At 42.6% G+C, this 21,698-nt stretch overlaps 1 protein-coding gene across 6 annotated transcripts in view; it reads right to left on the reverse strand.

The window, feature by feature from the left end:
* Positions 1 to 857: 857 nt before the first annotated feature.
* SPATS2L (spermatogenesis associated serine rich 2 like) overlaps positions 858 to 21,698 on the reverse strand; it is a 184,297-nt gene continuing 163,456 nt past the window's right edge. For all 6 annotated transcript variants that reach the window (XM_061149046.1, XM_061149049.1, XM_061149048.1 and 3 more), the window contains 5 exons: positions 17,596 to 17,654; positions 10,289 to 10,398; positions 6,926 to 7,028; positions 3,857 to 4,077; positions 858 to 1,757 (listed from right to left, as the gene is read on the reverse strand). In XM_061149046.1, coding sequence (XP_061005029.1) covers positions 1,365 to 1,757; positions 3,857 to 4,077; positions 6,926 to 7,028; positions 10,289 to 10,398; positions 17,596 to 17,654 — 886 coding nt within the window. In that variant the 3' untranslated portion in view covers positions 858 to 1,364. The remainder of the gene's footprint in view (positions 1,758 to 3,856; positions 4,078 to 6,925; positions 7,029 to 10,288; positions 10,399 to 17,595; positions 17,655 to 21,698) is intronic.

Below are 21,698 nucleotides of genomic sequence, written 5' to 3' on the forward strand. Positions count from 1 at the left end.
CCAACAAATCTGCAGGATACATGGAAGTCCGATGGAAGCGGTGGCCAAACCAAGTCACCTTGCACTCCAAGACTGGGGTACTTGGGCTACTTGGGGTGTGGGCCCCTGGTATCCATTCTGCATTCCTCAGGGGAACAGAAGCCGTGCTCCAGGCAGCCCCTGTGCTTCTGGGGAGCCTGCAACAACCCAACTTGGGGGTGGGCTCTGATTAGTCTATGCCCATTAGCACATCTCATTTGCTGGTTGGTTGAGGGACAAGCCTACCCGCAGTCTGGGGCAATGATATGCAAGACCCTCCCTGGGACTTTTGACAAAGACACTTGCTCCTTGTGGATGCTACCTGGAGAGCTTCTCTTTTCTTCTAGACCATGTGGGGGATGAACATGAATCTGAATCTTAGGATCAAGGCAGGTATTTTACCCCATTCTGAACACAAGGTCAGCCTAAGGAGGAAGGGAGAGCTAAGATAATCAGGAGAAAGGAGCTAGAATGCTGATTCAATTGGACCCAACGCATAATTTTATGCTGGGTTTTTCAGCCACTGAACTAATTAATCATTTTCTTTACTGTTTAAAGTAGGCCGAGTTGAGGTTTATATTACTTGCAACCAAGGTTTCCAAACTGCCATGTCATGTCCAAGATGGTTGGGGTACACGTGCATCTATATATGTGTAAGGTACTGGCAAGGCTATAGTAAGGAATTCTTTCTTCCAAAAGGACCCTCGTTCCAAGAGAAAAGAGCACTGTTCAAAGCTCTGTGCCACAACCGCATAAGTTTTCTTGAAAGTACTACATGGTACATTTTATGATAAAGTGGGCTTCAATTAAAAAAAAAAAAAAAAAAAACAAGCCAGGTGTCAAATGCAGCATATTTTAATTTGTTTCAAATAAAGCAATATATGTATATATATATATTTTTCAGAAAAACACCAGATGTTAAACTCTACAAAAGCGCATGTGTCTTCAGCAGATCATGTTTGTCTGATCAATAAGAATTTTGTTTCCAACATTAACTCTCTAAAGACGATCAATGAACTGACATCACTGCTACAACATAGGTTGCTACTGAGCCTCTGATCTTTAGCCACATCTTGATTTTCCTAACAAATGAGTAAATACTGCCTGGCTAAAATGCTGCAATGTGTTGATGAGAAAAAGCGCCAACAGATCAAGCAAAGCCATGAAAGTTATGAAGCAAGCTAGAGCTGATTATTAGAATTAGTAAAAATGATTAAGAGAGGATGAGACAGCCGTACAGGATTTGTGTATTCAGATTGACTCTCTTTTGGCAGCGAATTGGGTCAGCACCTCCGGCAGGGAACCGAAACTGAGTGAAAACGGCTTTTTCCCCCCTCTCTCCACGCTCAGGCCACCAACGTCACAGCCGGGACCGAGAGAACCGCGGCATCTGTGGAAACTTCTATTCTGGTGGGGCAGAGGTTGCACTGGGAGACCCTGGCCACGTTGCCCCGGAAAGGCCTGGCCTCCGCGTTGTCCGCGGCGTGCTGCCTCCGCCGGGGCTTTTCCGGGTGGGCGGGGGTCTCGGGGGTCTTCGGCCCCAAGGAGGCCTCTTGGTTTTTGGCGCCGCCTTTGTTTTTGGGACGGAAGCCGTTGTGTGGCTGTCTTCTGTGTTCGTGGCGGTTGTTGCTCTTCGCCATCGGGTCGGCTTCATTACCACTGCCCTGGGGCTTGGCAGACCCGTTTAGCCTGTTGTGATACTGCGGATTAAATCTTCGTCTTTGGCTAGAAGACCCATTCTACAAAAAGAAAGAAGGAAAGAAAGGAGGTAGATATTAGATGCCAACCCACCCCAGGTGACATCAAACCAGGGAAACCAAACCTCTAAGTCACAGGTCACCTTTTTTTTTTTTTTTTACACCCCAGAAGAATGTGACAACATGCAAATGAGGTCAAGCTGATAAAACCCTCAAGCTTAAAAGAATGGTGACTGTCTTGTAAATGGAAGTACAAGAAAATTGCTGATGTTGAAAGAGAGGTTACAGAAGTGTAAGACAGACAATTCCAGAACCAGGCCAAATAAAACCCATCAAGTGTAAACCTGAAATAAATCAGAAAGAAATGTAACACAGAGGCAGGGGAATGATGGTTCTCTACTATGCATATTTCTGGGACATTCTGTATAGACTATATATATGCATTCTCATGATCACATTACCAGTTTACACACCCCTAGGTCTAAAGGGTGGTTATCTGTGGAGGTGGGGACAAAGCTTAGTGTGCCGGCAGGAGTGTCCACCTTCCTGTCTATATGCACAGCTCCCTCACAATGTTGGATGAAGCCAGAGCTGGGAGGAGACAGTATTCAGACACATGGGACACGGGCCTCTGCCTTTGTACTCCTGACCTGGGCCCTGAGTTACTAGGGGTGGGTCTGCCCTAAACCGATACCATCCTATCACAGTGCACAAACTAAGAACTTTATATATCTGTAACTTATAATATGATACATCCAGGGAAGTAGTCCAGACAGACCCTAAGAATAGGCTTGGGACATTTGGGAACAGAATTCCAGGATCTCGGGTATTTGGAGAACTTTCCAGAAGGGAGAACGTAGATTCTGGGTAGCCACCTCTTAGTCTCTCTCCGAATGGAGGGCCATGGGCCATGGCTGGGGAGGGCCATGAGGGTTTACTCTAAAGCATGGGGCACAGCACAAAGGCCTTTCTTGGACTTAGATATATTTTCAAATTTAAACATGCCATCACCTGCAATGCTTTGCTGAAAATGATAAAACAGTGAGCTGAAAAGGTATCTATGTGGTTAACATTTAATCTGGCCTCCTTTGTTTTTAAATAAATTGTGACAGAGAAATTCAAACTAAATTTTGGACTTAATTTTAGCACGGGGTTTAATAATGAGCAAGGAACAAAATCTGTGAAGGTATATTTCAACGACAGTGAAACAGATTTGATTATGATCTTGAATCAAGGACTGTATGAAACACTCCTTGTCAAAGTGCGATTTTAAAGTTCATGAAGACATCTGGGGCTAAAGAAATGCCTGTCAGAGTTACTAATGAGAATTCTAACAGACCAAGACCACAAAAGCCAACAGGGCATCTGTTAGAAAACCAGCATTTTGGAATGCTTAAAAAAAAGTCTCTTTATTCAAGCTGTCTTTCTGAAAGATGATGAAAAATGTCTTTATAGCATGCCCAACTTCTGAATCATCAAATCCCATTTTGTGGTCATTCTTTAATAAGCAGGGATCATGTCTCAAGAATATAATGGAGAAGCAGGAGAGAAGACTGTCCTTTGGATATTTCTGTTTTTAAGGGTCATTGTAATGAGAATTAATAATGTCATTTTGAAATGCATGCTGAAAGCCCAAGAGAAGAGAGAGCAGTTTGAACTAACTTTGGCCTCTTATGGATAAATTAAAGATAAATGGGAATTAAAGGGTCTTAAAAAACATGCCAGATTTCTTCTCACTAATGGTGTCAGTAACCAGGTTCTCAATCTTGTTCGCATGTCTGTGAGTCCCTTCCATGTATGGGCCAGTTACCAGTACCTGGATGGCACTCAAGTCATGAGAAGCGCCATCTCATGTAGAAGGACTCTTTGCTAATGCTGTCAAATGTGTGAAGACCACTTCCTCCACAGGGGAGAGTGCCTGTGATGGGGACCAGATGGACTCGGGGAGCTCAGGGAGGCTGGCCAGGCACATGGAGGCTCTACAGGTCAGGCTGCTGCTGTGGGGGGCAGATGGAGCCTAGGGGTGACTAGCAGTGGCTATTTTCTTCCTCTGCAAATGGGTGGCTTCTTGCCCAGGCAAGGCACCAGGGTCTGCGGGACCCCCGGAGGCAGGGCAGGGTGGCCTCCTTGGGGCAGTTTACCTGCTTATTAGCCGGCACGGGCTGGTGAGAGCTGTCGGCGGTGCTGGGAAGGTTGCTCGCCATTTTGGGGTTTGCCGCTTTACCCTCGGAGGGCTTGTTGTGACTCGATGACTTTCGGGTAAAGTTACTCTGTTTCCCAGAGGTGGCTGCGTGAGCGCTGAGCAGCGGCAGGAGGGAGCTGCAGGGAGTTCTTGAGGAGTAGTTGTTCTTTGGATGTGTAACTGCAACAAGAAGTGCTTGGTGTTAGGGGCTGTGTCTCCGTGGGCCCCCCCGGTGGCTCAGATGGTAAAGAATCTGCTGGCAGTGCAGGAGACCCAGGTTCGATGCCTGGGTTGGGAGGATCCCCTGGAGAAGGAAATGGCAACCCACTCCAGTATTCTTGCCTGGAAAATCCCATGGACAGAGGAGCCTGGTGGGCTACAGTTTGTGGGGTCACAAAGAGTTGGACACAACTGAGCAACTAACACTCTCACTCACTTACTCATTCAGTAACCTGTTAGGAGATGAAAAGTTGGCAGGAGCTTCCCAAAAACCTTAAGGGAAGACGTTTTTTAAAAAGATGTCTTCAAAAAAGCACTTAGGTTCTTGGAACCACAAAATGTCTTCTGTGGGAATCAGTGAATAGCATAATCATTCAAGCTGGGAGATATTTGTAGGAAAAAAAGAAAAATCTGAGCAACTTTAATATTGTTCCTTAGGTTGAGAACCACCTGGGGAAGAGGGATAATGAAACCCCAAAGTACCCTCTCAGCCCTGTCCACAAATGTACTCTGCCCCTTGGGTTCCCCATTACCAAACCCATTCTTGCTGTTCTTGTCAGATCCCTAGACCAGCGGGTGCTGCAAAGACGAAGAACAACCTAGGGGTACATCCACACTTGGCTGGTCAGAGCCACAGTGTTCTGAGAGCAGGGGGGTGGAGTGATGCTGGGTGTCAGGGATTTTGTCATCCTGGGTTTATCACTCCAACTCTAAGGCCAGGCCTGCCAGCCCAAAAGATGCATCTTCTGTATTCCATTAGAGCTAAATTATCAGTTTTTATAAACTCTAGAACCCCACTGCAAATCTGCAACAATTCCAATGCTAATGTCAATCCCAATGCTAATGCCCAGGATCATCAGACAGATTTCCAGCAGGGATCAGGCAGGTCTGTTCAATGTTTACTATCACCCCTCCCGCTGGTTTTTGAAAGGGGTGGTTTTGATGGGATGGTTTCTATGTGATTATGCTGAATTGGGGCTGGAGGGAATCAACTCAGGGATATATTCATGACCTTCCTGTCATAGTTCACCAGAATTTGACTGCCAGTCTGGACAGCAAGACCTTTGTATCTTAAAAAATGGTCACCAGTTTTGAAAAGCAATTTTCTCTGCTACTTGTGTTGGCTTAGACTTAATCCCAGCATTCTTCCTGAGGATCCGGAGCATGGGTAGGGATCACAGCACATTAGAAATGGAATGGACACAGATGCATCTCCAGGCCCTTCATCGGACAGGTCAGGTGTGATGGCATGTTAGGGGTTGTCTAAACAGGACCAGGGGATTTTAGCGGCTCTTTGCTAACGATATTCAGTTTTCTAGGGGTCATTATTAGGGTCATTTTCTAGGGTTCAGTAGCTGTGGGCTTCCATGTGCTTTCAACAAAGCCCAGAAGTAGAGGGCCTTTTGAGGACTGCTGTCTCCCAACACGGAGGCTGGGTTCCAGTGTGGACACTTGGGGCTTGGTGAGGGGTGGTTCCTCCCCCTCGGCGGCAACGGTGTGCTCTGGAGGAGGCTGCTGCACTTCCCTCCCCTCCTCGGACGGTGGGGTCACTTGGCATCAGGGGCTCACCCATTATCAAGCTGAAGTGGAAACTACGATGCATAGTTAAATTGCCAACTATGAATCAGATAGTCTGGCTTTCTTACAAAATCTGGGGATGGAGAATGGCAAATGGGGTGGATTCTTTCATAAGAGAGGAAGTACATAGAAAAAAAAGAAAATAATTTAAAAGAAAGTCAGTCAGAAATTCAGATATTTGTCAAAGATAGGTGAACAAGATGCTCACAGCAATGTTATTTTAATGGTGAGAAGATGGAAGCAACCGAAATGGCCACAATCCAGGGACTGTTTATGTCAATTATATTTAGGTAAATTATGGGTTAAAGTATATTGACAAGGAAAAATGTCAACCATATATTGTGAAATGATAAGAGCAAATTCTCTTACTATATATGTATGTCATGTAGTATAGTAAATAAGATGCAGTATAATTAAATATGCTGCATAATTTACACAATAGATTATATGTGCATAAAAGTGTGAATGAGCCTCAAAAGTAATGTCATGTTGTATTTAATACAGCTGTGTAATTTTTAGATCAAGATTGTATTTTTTATACTCAGAGAAAAAATGCAATTTCCGCTTTGAAAAAGAAGTGCAGTCAGATTTCCATTTCTTAGCTCACTATGAGGCTGTGGATATTCCATGTCCTTCATCTGTCCTTCTGAGCTCCTTGTGGCTGTCCTTGGAGCCACTTTAATGCAGGTTCCCACCTCCCTCAGTGGGTGGGCTGGAGCAGGGGGGAAAGAATCAGCCAATTTTGTTGCACGTTAACTGCTCTAATTAAGGGAGAGGCTCCGGAACTGCTGAGCAGTGCGTGTGTCACACACACACACACACACACACACACATACACAGCTGGGCCTTTCACGACAATAACCCATTGTTCCCAGACTTATTAGGGAGACTTGCTCTTCCCAAAACAGGTCTGTGCAGAACCAGACTTTAGAAATCACAGAGACACTTGATCTGGCAATGCTTAAGAAAAGTTTGCAAAAGGTATAAACTAGTTGACCTGTTCTGTTCTGCTTAATAAATCCTGGGGATTTACTGACGGGCAGTGGCATTTGAAGACTCGAAGTTCAGATCTTGACATTTTTAGTGACTCGTGTCATGACCTTAGATCATTAAATCTCTTTAGACCTTACTTTAGCCCCCTGGGGGACCACACACCTGACATTTCCCATATTGACTCCAATAGTGCCAGGCTTACTCACACAGAATTATTTAGCAAGTATGCAGAACTCACTTTCTCCGCAGAGCATGATTTGGGCCTTGAGCTGTTCAATGTCACAGGAGAACCGGGCAGCTTTCCCGAGCTCTTCATCATATTTGCGCTCGCTGACAAAGTGCTGTGGGGAAGAGACAGAACCCCATGATGACAGAAATGACTGAGACACGCTGATCCGTTCTCTCTGCTCTCCCGCCCCTGCTGTCGGTGTGAGAGCATCACCGGGTGGGGAGTGGGCCAACTCTGTGCTGGGAGGTGCCTTTCAAGCGGGCTTGGCTTTGTCCTGGAGCACGAGCACCTTCTTGTTCTTGGGAACTCGTGCAGGTCCTGTCTTTACCTTACCTGGGCTTAGACAAAACTGTGGTTCAGGCAAGGTGAGTGTCTGGACTCACCTACGTAACCTTTCAGCATCCTACGCCCTCTTTCTGGCACTTTCTGTCCTGTTGTAAGTTATGGGGTTGCCTTCTGGCCGCCTTACTAATCTGCCCAACGGCCTGCTCAGCTATCATTCCTCATGAGAAAGTGTGTCAACCTTCCTAGACATCCGTCTCCATTTTTAATAGGGGACCAGGAAGTGGTAAAGAACCTGCCTGCCAATGCAGGAGACGTAAAGACATGGCTTCGATCCCTGGGTTGGGAAGAGCCCCTGGAGGAAGGCGTGGCAACCCACTCCAGTGTTCTTGCCTGGAGAATCCCACAGATGGAGGAACCTGGTGGGCTATAGTCCACAGGGTTGCAAAGAGTCAGACACGACTGAAAAAACAGCCCACTTAGTAAGTCCAAAAAGCCTTCAGTAACTAGAAACCATTATCTTGAATGGTAGAATTTCAAGTGCTGTTAAGGGAAGTGGGAAAGAGATTACTTTTCAGTTCATTTGAAATTAAGATCTATGTGCAGATGACAGAGGGAGAAATACAGAAATAACTATGACTCAGTCCCTCTGTGAGTTTACCAGGGAGTTCACCACGTGGCAAGAGAGACAGCTACCATAAAATAAAATATAAGGCAGAATGTAGTAGGTGCTTTAGGAATATGAAAGGGAAAGAAATTATTTCCTGCTGAGGGGAATAGGGAAAGAGTTATGTAAGAGGAAACATTTGAGCTGGAACATTAAAAAAATATTGAACACTTACCAGACATGGGCCAAATTCTTAACAGATAATCTCATTTTTATCTGATCACATTATTATGAAGTCAGTACTGTTATTAACTCTAATTTACAGAGGGGGAAATGAGGTTCTAAGAATCTAAGAGAATATGTAATTTATCCAAGTTTGCAAGAGCTGGAATATTGCATTCCAAAGCCTATGCTATCAACCATTTTACGATGAGTAGGGTTTTGATAGGTAGAAATGAAACTTGGAACATGAGTGGATTTCAATAGACCAGGAAGCTGGCAATTTCATATTCATCAAAATAAGTGTTTGTTAATTGTTTTGCCTTCCAGGATGTCCTTCTGGGTATCAGGACAGGTCTCACCAACCAGCCCCACTCTCTATTCTAATCTCCTTTGGGACCAGAGAACATTTGTGACATTAGAAATGCATCTGTGTCCCCAAGATGAAGGGTTTCTTCTACTGAAACTAATTAGCAATGGTCATAACATACTGGGGCTTCCTAGGTGGCACTAGTGCTAAAGAACCTGCCTGCCAATGCAGGAGACGCAGGTTCGATCCCTGGGTTGGGAAGATCCCCTGGAGGACCGCATGGCAACCCACTCCAGTGTTCTTGCCTGGAGAATCCCTGTGGATAGAGGAGCCTGGCGGGCTACAGTCCATGGGGTCACAAAGAGTTGGACACGACTGACGTGACTTAGTGCACATGCACACATAATGTATATGAAGTCTGGTGGGGGATTTTATTCTGAACAGAAGAGTAGATCTCAATGGGGAAGACCAGATTTGCTCTAACAACTCCAGTCTTAGGCTGAATGACTGAGCTGGAGGAAGACAGTGGAGGCAAAAAGGCTGGTCGGGGAGGCCATTACAATCGACTGGTGGGAGGCAACAAAGACCATGAGGGCAGGTGAGAAGGGAAAGACCTCTAGAACTTCTCAGAAGCTTCAGGGGAAGTCCTCATCTCCACAGGGCTCCCTTTCATGTCTAACCAGGACAGAGGGGACCAAAGAGTCACTTGCCACTTTCTACTATTCCCAACCACTTTTATGCTGGGATGGGCAGACAACCCTACTTAAAAAGCTAGCAGCAAATGTGTCCGCCTTCAATGCAGGAGACCCGGGTTCAGTCTCTGGGTTGGGAAGATGCCCTGGAGAAGGAAATGGTAACCCACTCCTTGCCTGGAAAATTCCATGGACAGAGAAGCCTGGTGGGCTACAGTCCATGGGGTCACAAAGAGTTGGACACAACTGAGTGACTAACACACACAAATGTGAATTCAGAGCACCCCAGTTCCCTGGAAGTTGATTACAAGCAGGGTTGCATGTGTATGTGCATATGTTTAGTATACTAGAGAAAAAGAGGGTACAGAAAATTTATTAACTGTAACTTCCTATCTTGTTGTAGATACCTTTTCTGCCTTTATGGTGACAACTTCTCCTTCTGGTAACTGTACCCCAACAAAGTTTTGAAGATTCACAGCGTTGGTGAATCTGTCAATCAAGACCTCTCTTGGCCAAATGGCGGATGTGACCCAGATGGCGGCAGTTCAGAATCTCTCTCTTTGGGATTTGAATCAAGAGGGGATGGCTCAGGGGGTGATGACATCTGGAGGTCACTCCCTCGGATGGTGCCTGGAAGAGTGTCTGGTAATTACTGCTGCCTACATTCCTGCCCAGGTGTAGCCTGGAGTCTTCAGAGCACACTTTGCTTTGGGGAGCTACCTTCATATTTTTTCCAATTCTACTTGTTCTGGAGGTTAGCAGAGTCAGCCTCTGTTGTGTGCCATTGAAGAAATCCAATAAATACATATTTGTGGGTGGTATTCTTAATAAAAGGGCAAGTAAGCTAGAAAAGGATACAGGAAAGAAGTTGCCACATATTGTGCGTTCTTTAGAATCCTCACTGTTATACTAGCTTCATACTTAGTGTGTGTTCACGTGTGTGTGGTTTATATGCATAAATTACATATGGTGAAAATAATATCCCCCTTCCCAGATATAATTTATGGTTGAATACATTTTATTTGGGTCACTTTCAATAGCCTGTACCTCTCTGTAATGCTATATCCCTTCAACCCATAGTATATTTAAATACAGTGATTAGGTGGTTCTTTACCCTTCTGTATTCTCAGTTTCAACCCTGTGAAAGAGAGCGGAGTGTCTGATTTAGATCCTCAGAAAGCAGCGCTCTGTGGATGTGGAACAAACATAATAGGGATCAGAACTCTGGCTCAGGGTTCAGGCTGTGATATTTTAGAACTGACCTTAATTTCTGCCCTGAGTTCGGCCAGCTGCATCTCTGCCATCTGACTGGCTAGATCGGTAAGTCTTTTTAGTTCTTCTGCTTTCTTTTGACGAGCAGTCAAGATTTCCACTGCCAAATAAGAAGGGATAATACGTTAACACCAAGGATTTAGACATGTTAAATGACCTAATTTCTTGGATCAGTTTTCCGTCTGCAGACTGATCACTTTGTTGCGCCATGACTGTTTTCTGAATTGGTCACTGAGGTGGGCTGTCCCTGGGTATTCAGCACCAACCACTCATTTACATATGTCTTTATCCACCAAGCGTCAAACCAAACATGGTCCTTTCTGATTCACTGTACACCCACAATCTTCTTCATTTTCCCCACTGGCATCTGATCTCACTTACTTAATTTGGACTTTCAGATTTGTGCATTACTCAGAACAACAATCTCCAAGAAAAGAAACATACAAATCCTATCTGAATGATACTGCAAAGACAGGAATCCACTAAGCAAAAGCCATTCTTCTGTGTGTGCTGTACTATTAAATTTGAACACTGGACTCTCTGAACTTAACACATATTCATGTAGGGCAACTAGCTGTGTTATTGAAATATGACATAAAAGTTTTCCTTTATTAGCTTTCTGTGAGCTAGAAAATGCCTCTGCTTTCGCTGCTCTGCAGATTTGTTTCCATTTTGCAACCAAAGAGAAGTTGCAAACCAGAGCGTCTTGTTTTTGTTACGTGTCCACAATGGAAAAATTTCCAGAGTGAGTCAAAGCCTGCTTGAACTGAATTCATGTGCACTCTGTAGCATCTGCACATACAGAGAAGACACAAAGGCGTTTTCAGCATCACATTTCACACACTTGCCAGATGAACTAAAGGTTCAAGTAGATGTATGAGCCCACAGGTTAATTCGTGTGTGTGTGTGTGTATGTTCTCCAAAAGATCATGGAGCTCAAAGCAATCAAAGCAATGAATACAAATACATTGGGTGAGGTTTAAATAAGAAGTTTGATTTTATAATACATAGACTTGCAGTTCTCTCATTCCAGTCACATACGAATTGCCTTCATTTCTTTTGGACAAAGATTTTGAGTTACAACAAAAGAAAAGTCCATCTAACTAATATGATATGCACACGGAATTCACATTCCCGTCTCAGCTGAACAAAGGTCAAATGCTTTATTAGACCAGATTCACTGAGCACATGCCCAGCAAACATTGTGATTTCCCACTGTAACAGTCCTTAATTTATAAATGTCCAAAATAGTCACTTCAAAACCCCCCAAAGATGTTCAGAATCAATCGAGAGTTAATATTTCCTGCAAACCATAAACCATTCTTCAGACAGGCTGAGAAACATCTTTTTTATGCTGATACCAATGTCAAGATGTCAGTGAAATAACTGATTTGTAACTCATAAAGCCTAATCATCTGCCAGACTACTCTAACGATGCTTTGATCATTTACTGGGATGCCCCCTGCTTCCCATTTACAATACCATGTAGCTGGGCAGAGGCTGGGCTGTGCCTGGTAGCATTTCGGGATATAGAGGAGCTGGAGAAAGCTTGTCCTGATGATGGGATGCAAAGGAATTTTCATCATATTACTGAATGATGTCCCAGGTTACCCAGTCACACTGGAAGTCACAAAAAGGTCACCATCACTTTTGGTGACAGGGTACACATGTTTTGTTTGGTCCACACATTGTTGTTGTTTAGTCACTCAGTTGTATCCGATTCTTTGAGACCCCCCATGAACTGCAGCACGCCAGGCTTTCCTGTCCTTCACTATCTCCCAGAGTTCGCTCAAACTCAGGTTCATTGAATCTGTGATACCATCCAGCCATCTCATCCCCTATTATCCCCTTCGCCTGTCCTCAATCTTTCCCAGCCTCAGGGTATTTTCCAAAAGAGTTGGCTCTTTGCATCTGGTCCACATGTTACTTTTAGAAATAAATTGCCCGTATTTGAAAATTAAGGTATTCCATTCAAAAGCTGGATTTCTGGCTATTATTTCTGGCCACGGTTGGCCAAGCATTCCCATATCAAAACCACTGGCTAGAGCTGAGGAGTCGCTGCCATTTTTATGTGGAGCATGACATCCAGTGTGCTCTAGTCCACTGCTCCTCTGCCCCCACTCACCTTGTTTGACTCACTAATGTGACCTGCCTGGCCCCTGTGGGCATTTCCAATTCTGGCAGAAACTGCACATTTAGTTCTTTGTATTTATGATAACTAGGACCTATTACACAGTGGGTGCCCAATATGTTTGCTGAATGAAAGATTCCAATGAATGGATCAGTGCATTACTTAATAGGAATATGCAAAGAAAGGCAGAAGTTCCTTTTCTACAGGGCCACTTAAGAATATCTAGGACCCATACCTTTGACTGGGCTTCCCAGGTAGTCCTAGTGGTAAAGATGTCCAATGCAGGAGACATAAGAGATCTGGGTTCAATACCTGGGTGGGTAAATTCCCTGCAGGGGGTAATGGCAATCCACTCCAGTATTCCTGCCTGGAAAATCCCGTGGACAAAGGAGCCTGTCAGGCTACAGTCCATGGGTCACAAAGAGTCGGACACAGCTGAAGTGGCTTAGCATGCACTCACGCATACCTTTGATTAATCAATTATTTCCCATTATAATTCAAAATATGGGTGGGACTAAAGCCTAGAGAATGAGAAAATGGTTCTTGAGTAGGAAGATGAAATGAGGTACTTTCCTCTGGCAAATGAGAAATTCTGAAGGTCCAGATTTGATGAGCAGCTAGTAAGGGGTCAGTAGACCCCGAGTGACTACACGGTTAAACAGATCTGACTTTTCTTAATGGATCATTTGTGGGACTGATGACAATTAGGGGTGATTGTTCTTTTTGATGATGTAGAATTTGGGCATTCATACCAAACAAAAGATTTGGTAGAAATAGATATAAATGGGCCCTAAAATAGGAATGCAGGTGCAAGATCACCAATAAATTCCGAGTTTATACTCATGCAAATGTGCATGGGAATGAATACTTTGCATCAGCAAGTGTTGGGATGAGTTTTACATATAGTCTCATTAACATTTCAAAGATTCCCATTATGAAAAAGCCCTAAAACTTGAGATCGAAAGCCAATATTCTCTGAGGGGGAAGTCAACATTTTCACCTCAGAAACATCAATGACAGAAAGCAAAACCAAAACAAATCAGTTCCTAAAATTCATTGATCCTATAATTTAAAATAAAGTAAGTATGCTCTGAAAGCACCATCCTTTCAGAAATGTGTAGAAGGAGACAGTTCCATACGGCTTTAGATTTTCACTGCATTTCAAGACTCGATTAGTATTATTTATGTAGTTTTATAAACCGTCATCTGGTATGCTGAAATCCATTCCCTCAATAGGATTTATACTTTCCTTCAGGTCTCTAGAATACATTGGAAGCTTGTTCATATTACTTGAACCACAGAAAATTTCAGGTCTTCTCGAATAATACTCCTTAGCAGAGGGTGTACTTGAAATCCTGGGGTCGAGGTGGGGGGAGGTAGGGAACCAGGAGCTGGGGCAGAAGTAGCTGTTTAAATACAAAGTTGTCTTTGAAATCCTTTTGATTCCTTAAAAATCCTGGTGAATTTTGCATTTTGCTTAATGATGAATCTGTGTTCCATTAATATAATGTTTTCTTCCCATTTCTAGTAAATTCGACACTCTGGGAACATGCTTGTCTAAGGCCTCCAATTCCCTGGGCAGCCAAAGTTTGTGATCATAATACTATAGCATCATCAGTTTCTTCATCTGTAATATGTAATAACTGTATACCCCTCACAGGATTATTATGGAACTAAGTGAAATAGCCTATGTGAACTGATTTGACTAGTGTACTAAAAAATCCTCACTAAAAATACTATTAATAAAGTGAGATATATTTATCTACTCTCTTATTGCAGTTGCATTAATGCTCACTAACACTGGATCCCACAGCCCATGGATACTGAATTAACTATAATGATTCACTTAACACAATGAAGTACTCACAGTCTTCTCAGCTTTGTGTTAGGTGTCATGAGGAATAGAGAAGCTTACGTTATAATTAGGGAAATGTGGCTTATATCATGTGCAGGAAATGGAGAATGTGGAAAATACTCTTGAGACCATAGATCAGGAGGCTCAAAATGGTGGTTGTAAAAACAATTTGGGGTTTCCCAGGTGGCCCAGTGGTAAAGAACCTGCCTGCCGAGGCAGGAGATGCAGGAGATGTGGGTTCGATCCCTGGATCAGGAAGATCCTCTGGAAGAGGGCGTGACAACCCGCTTCAGAATTCTTGCCTGGAGGATCTCATTGACAGAGTAGCCTGGTGGGCTATGGTCGACAGGGTCGCAAAGAGTTGGACACGACTGAAGTGACTTAGCACGCACAAAGACAGTTCAGTACTTTATAGAGAGATTTAATGGTTTCTTCTCTCGGTAAAGAAGACTCACGGTTAACACACGTGTGTCACCTGAGAGAGGCCGCATAACTTACCCTCTGACCACTGTTTTCTCAGGCGGTTGAACTAACTTCTTTACTAAGATGAGCCTTCCCTCTTGGACACACTGCGTCAGGCACTGTGCCAAGTGTCTGACGTGTGTCTTCTCCTTCTATCTTTACAGTAACTATTTGAGATAGACACAATTGTTATGCCCCCCTTTCCTTTTATTTTTAATTTTAATAACTTTCTATTTAACCCAGTATATCACAATATATCATTCTTTCAACAGGTCAGCCATACAGAAATTATGAATGTGATATTTACTTTTTTTTTTTTAAGATATTCAGTCTTTGAAAGCTAGTGTGCATTTTACACTCATAGCACATTTCAATTTAGCCTAGCCACATTTTAAGTGCTTGGTAGCCGCGTGTGTTATGTCCCCTTTTCTGATAAGGAACCTGGCTTTGAGGACATCACAGAATAGTTAAGGTCACATAGCCAGTAAATGGGTGGAACTTGGATGTGACTTCAGTTCTGTTCGCCTCCAAGGTAATTGAACTGGCTTCCCCAGGGCATTGGGCAGTTCTACACCAGGACAGATTCCTGAAATTAGGGGTGTCCTGTGAACCCATCTTGCTGGTTCAGCTAGCCTGAAAGTTCTGAGTCTGCAGTTCCAGATGTATCTGTCTGCGGTGTGTCCCACTCCCCACCAGTGCTTAGCACATACAGAGCACACAGTAAATGTTCACTGACTGAATCAGCTTTAAAAATAGGGATGCTCTCCAGAGATGCCCCACCGGATATTATTGTCCCAAGGAGGAAGAATGAACACTTGAAATCTGAGGCCTTCTGTGAACGTCTGAGAATGTGATGGGCTAGTAACTTTCTATTTTGGTGCTAGAGAAACATTTGTGTTTGCTTTGGAAGTTAGCATTTTTGTCATTAGGAAATGGAACTGAAAATAAGCTGTACCCAAGAAATAGGGAAAATCCTGTCATGGGGTAATCTACTGCTACTGAAGAAATCAACAAATTCCATAAAAAGAAAATATTTTCACAGTATCTAAATATTCCACAGCTTAACCCTGGATCACATTTAGTTTTATTTAATAAAACCTGCTGTATTTTAGATTCTAAAATGTTGTTTAAAATTATTTAGAAAAGTCATCTACCAAAAATAATGATAGCTATTTTTTCATAAAATGACTACTGAATTATGGCCAAGGGCCAGGCAAGAAAAATATTAAAAGAATGAAGAATTTGGTCTGATCCTCCACTGATAAAAAAAAAAGCACTGGAGTCAAAAGTACAGGAATTTATCTGAAAGCTGGTTGGGGATGCAGACTGCCATTTATCCAATTTATGAGATAAGACTTGGGTAAGGATGAAGAATTTAAAATGCCTAGGAGATAAAAATTGTAAAACTAAATCCCAGCTGAAAAATACGGTCTTAGGTTTCCCATTAATAAAGCAGATGAATTTAAAAATAAAAGAAGGATCAGCATGTCCACTTGTGTTGAATTTGACTGAACAGTCTTGTCTCAGTTGAAATTTCCAACTCATGAATCTCAGCCTATCTGAGATGGCAAATCCACCCTACTGGCTGTTGAGTAACTTTACAACAGTGGAAAGGTTTAGAAATAGGTGTAAAAATAGTAAAATAAATCAAACCCAGAGTACTAATATTTTGTGTTAAATTTAGAAAAAGTTTTGTAATGATCAAGACTGTCTATGTGTGTTCATTATTTTATATATAGAATATTCTGTATCTTAAGCAATCTCACTTGTGATTTCAGTTTAAAATATTTCTTTTGGGGTGTTAAGTTGGCAGGTGTCAGTGAATTTGACTGAGTTTGTACACAGAATTGGAGTGTTTTAAGAGAATTTCATTTAGTACATCTCTGAAAGTGAAAGTGTTACCTGCTCAGTAATGTCTCACTCTTTGCAACCCCATGGACGGCAGCCCACTAGGCTCCTCTGTCTGTGGAATTCTCCAGGCAAGAATACTGGAGTGGGTTGCCATTCCCTTCTCCAGGGGATCTTCTTGACCCAGGAATTGAATTCAGGTCTTCTGCATTGCAGGCAGATTCTTTACCATTTGAGTCACCAGGGAATTATTAATCTTATAAGTGTTGCTTAAGAGCTTGGAATACTTTGCCGGTTAGGTTTGTGAGTTTGCCTTCTCAGGTTTCTGAAATGCTTGAAAAAATAAGCTATATTAAATTTACAAATGTAATTAAAAATATTAAGGGGAATTGAAGTAACTTTCAAATAGAACAAATTTTTTAGGGGAACCTAATTTGGTAAACTTGAGTGAGTTGAAAGAACAAGTGAAAAGGATTGTATAAGTAAAATAGCAATATCTGTAAACTATAAAGCTTAAAAACTTATATTTTAAAAATTTAATACTAAATTCAATATCATTTTAAACCCAGTTAATTATAAGTAGTCCTATTTAGACACAAAAGTCTCCTGGACTTTAAATAAACCCAAGTGACACCTATTTTTTGCTGCATGCATATTCTGCCTTCTGCTCAGTGGGTGCTTCTGTTCCATCCTTTTGGCCCCCACTCAGAATCTGACTTAGATGGTAAAGAATCTGCCTGCAATGCAGGAGTCCTGGGTTCAATCCCTGGGCCAGGAAGATCCCCTCGAGATGGGAATGGTTACCCACTCCAGTATTCTTGCCTGGAGAATTCCATGGACAGAGGAGCCTGGTGGGCTACAGTCCATGGGGTCTCAAAGAGTCAGACACGACTGAGTGACGAATACTTTCACTTTTATTCAGAATCTGTATCACTGTCATCTGACCTATTGATTACTTCTGATTGGGAAGCTCCTAATCGAACAACCATGTGTCTACTTACTGGCTTCTTCTTTAACTTTATCCATTTCAGCCATTAATGAAACTTCTTTGTCAATGATGCTGGGGGGGGGGGGAAACAAAAGCAAAGAATGCTTAATCAAAGATAAACTTTTAATAGGCACAGGAAATAAAACAAAAATTGTTTTCATTAAACAAAATACAAGATTACCATAAATATTTCTAAGTTACAATGCCAGCAGCAGGCTCTGCCTTTCCAAAAATGATGCAACATGGAAGGGATGCCCCCAGAGTTACACAGTGACATCTGCTGATTAAATCATTGTCAGCAAATCTAAAAACACAAGCCTTGTCAGACTTTCAGAATTGCACTGCTTTGAATTTCAATTTGGGAGTATTTTTGCCCTATGCATTTTCAAAGTTCCAAAACAATATAATAAGTATCTGAAAAGCTGGCACTCAGGTTATCAAGGCCTGTAATTCTCAAATGTCTCCATGGTTCACTCTCCCAGAATTGGTCTGGGAGGCAGAGAGGGGGCCCAGTTCTGATGCAGAGGGTCCCAGGAAACATGGGTCTGGGTCAATCCATCCACATGTTCTGTATTGAGTCCATGCTTTCTTGTTCGCCCAAATAAGCATTTCAAGGTCAAATTAACCTTTTCCATTATATTTATTTACTGGTTAGTCCTTTGAAAAGGTATGATCTGGAAAAGTAATAATTATCTGTCCAAAAGTTCCTCTCTCATCCTAACTCCTTGGTCCCCTTCCAGAATCAACACATCACAAATCACTTATATATCTTCTCACAGATTTTTATGTGTATATAAGCAGAGATGCCAGATTTTTTAAGTTTTCATCTCAATCATAAATATTTCAATATAGATAGCTCAAAGATAAAAACTTTGGGGGAATGTAACCACAGTATTACAATACCTAAAAACATTAACAATAATTTAATGTTATCAGATATATACTCAGTATTCAAAATTTCCTAATTGCCCCATACATTTTTTTAAAAACTATTTGAACCAGGATCTAAAAGAGGCCTGTTCATGACAACTGGTTGACTGTCTCCTATATCCATTTTAATCTATACATTTCCTCCTATTTCTCGCTTTATTTTTTTTCCTTTGAAATTCATTTGTTAAAAAAAAAAACCAGGCTATGTGTCCTGTAGAGTTATTCAAGGTCTTAATTTTGCAGACTGCAAGTCCATGGTATTATTTAACCCAATCTTTTCTATTTTCTATAAATTTGCTATGATATAGAAATTTGATTAAATTCAGATTTGTTTCTTATTTCAGGAGAAATTACTTTATGTTATATACTTCTATCAGCAGACACGTAACAGGATACACTTATAAATATTCCTCTTGAAAAAAGAAATAAAACCTGAATGTGCTCAGATTTCTACATTTCAAAACAAATGTAAAGGAAATACAATGAACATCTCTAATGATTATTATATTAGTAGCTATTGGTGGTCATTGCCTAGATCAACATGATTTGAAAAATGAGAATATTTGAATTCTCTCAGTCTTTCATTTATTTATTGAAAACTTCCCTAAAGAGAAACCTTCCTTTACCAACTATTCGGTTATCATGAAGTACAGTTTGCATGGATGAGTCACGATAAATGCTCGGTTCTCTCCTTTTATTTATCAGTTTTCAAAACAAGAGTTGGTTCCTGCAAAAGTAATCAATGAGATGATTTTTTTTTTTTGCTGGTTTGTATAGTTTAATTACGAACTCATATTTAATGTGCTTCAATACACTTCAGTTATTATCCTTATTACTTTATTATACTCAGATTGTTTCAACAGATATACTTTTTGTTCTCCATCAGATGTACTTTTAAAATTTAAAGTGTGTTGAAAGTCTATTTCCCCCTAAGAGAAAATACTGTGTAGTATTTGTCAAGGTAGGAAGTGGTTCCTGGGATGTATCTATGTCTAAGAGTTTGGGGCTCCTCAACCAATGATATAGCCTAAGCACTTGGAGAGTAAGGACTGTTTGCTGAAGAGCTTGGCTCTTTCCAACCAGGAAATCCTAATGGAAAGAGCTGACATGAACAAGGAATGGCAAATTCTCTAGAACTGGGCTTGAAGCCTAAACCATCAAGCGCAGACACATGGCTTAAGGTCACTGGCTATGACCACTTTGGTGTAATTAGCATATTAGGAGGACTGTGCCTAGTTTACTGACATTAAGTACATATGATTTCAATGTGTTCTAAATATAGGAAATACATGATGCAGAAAGATGGACAGCGAGAAGAAAGTCTTTATCCCATCTCTGTCTCAGTTTACTCAGTCCCCGTGCCTGCAAGTATCTATTTGCTACCAGTTTCTTGTGTTTCTTTCTGGAGATCATACACCAGCATATGTTCATGAATTGTATGAAATGCTGGGTTAAGTCAATAGGCTTGTACTCCTGCAATTATCAGGTATATTTAGCTTTCCTGTAAAGTTCACAAATGCAGCTACATAGAGGCCAAGTGAATGGAGTGGGCAATTCTATGCTAATGTTTAGGAAAACAAGGGTAATGGATAAGCTGGTAGGGAGTTTAGGTGAGAACCTAGAGATCTGGAGTCTGGAGCCCAAATGACGACAACACGCTAAGCTATTCTGCTTGAGAAAATGGTTTGAATTTTTATAGTCAGTCCTGAAGGAAATCAACCCTGAATATTCATTGGAAGGACTGATGCTGAAGCTGAAGCTCCAATACTTCGGCCGCCTGATGTGAAGAGCCAGCTCATTGGAAAAGACCCTGATGCTGGGAAAGATTGAGGGCAGAAGGAGAAGGGGACGACAGAGGATGAGATGGTTGGAGAGCATCACTGACTCCACGACCATGAATTTGAGCAAACTCTGGGAGATAGTGAAGGACAGGGAAGCCTGGTGTGCTGCAGTCCACGGGGTCGCAGAGTCGGACACAACTTAACAACATAGAAAGGGAGATGAAAAGAGAGAGAGCCAGCCACGATGGTGGGCGCTGTGTAAGGGTGAAGAGGCTGGGAGAAATCACTGGTAGTGAGGAATGCAAAGGAGCTTCCAGAAGCAGGAGGTCCACAGGTGCTACCGTGAGGTGTGTGAGGTCGCCTCGCTCGGGGCATCCAGACCTTCACACTTGGTGTGAACGGTCTGCGTGTGTGTGTACACACACACCCCCCACAGACCCTCACACACACACACAGACTGAGGAAGCGGCCGAGTTTCAAGTCCGCATCAGTGCAGGGCTGAGGAGGTGGGAAGGGGTCACAGCCTGAAGGCAGAGTGCCGGTGAGAATGCGGGGGTCTGGCCCTCATCCCTGAACCAACACAAGACTCAGGGCTTTTGCCTTTCCGCAGACATGGAACTGGTCCAGGGGGCTGGGACCCTGCTGACTTCGGGGCTGCAGGTCACGTGAGATGCTCTATTCTCTTCATCACACAGTGAAGCCGGGCTGCCCACTCGGGGTGGATACACGGGATATGCCACAAAAAGCATGAGGAAACTCCAGTCTCTGGAGAGACTGACACATCACTCAGCCACTGGACAAATATGAGCTGAGGGTAGGGCTGGGGATACAGCTACGGATTAAAAAATAACAGATTCCTGCCAGCCTTGTGGAGCCTACATTCTTTTGGGGGAGCTGAGAGGAAGAAAGTGAGAGGACCTGTTGAGCTTACGGGGGAAACGCGGACACAGAAGGAAAGAGAAGAGAATGACAATGGTGGGAAGAGGAGCTTAGGATTCCCCACCCTCCATCAACCAGAAGGCTATGACTAGAGTCTCCTGGTTCTGAGATCATGCAAAGAGCACGTGATACCAGATGAGGTGTCTTTAGATTTCAAGGGACGGGACGGGGCAGACTGCAGTCAGAATGCCACGACAGCCTCCACAATCCCCATGGCCTCAGTCCCCAAACAGGACCACGGACCCTGTGGCGTGTCCATGTGCTGGGTGAGGAAGATGGTGTAGGAAGGCGCCTTTGCTAATTTCTTTGTCAGCTATAAAAGTACAGCTAATTTTTGTTGATTAAACTTGTTAACATAATTATGGGCTCAGAGAGTTTACAAGATGGACATTTGAGGTATAATCTGTATCCCTAGGTCTAACATGTATTAAACAAAGCTGGACATTCACACCACGGTTAGTTTAGG

Source organism: Dama dama, chromosome 8, assembly GCF_033118175.1.
Source record: "Dama dama isolate Ldn47 chromosome 8, ASM3311817v1, whole genome shotgun sequence".
Classification (NCBI taxonomy): Eukaryota; Metazoa; Chordata; class Mammalia; order Artiodactyla; family Cervidae; genus Dama; species Dama dama.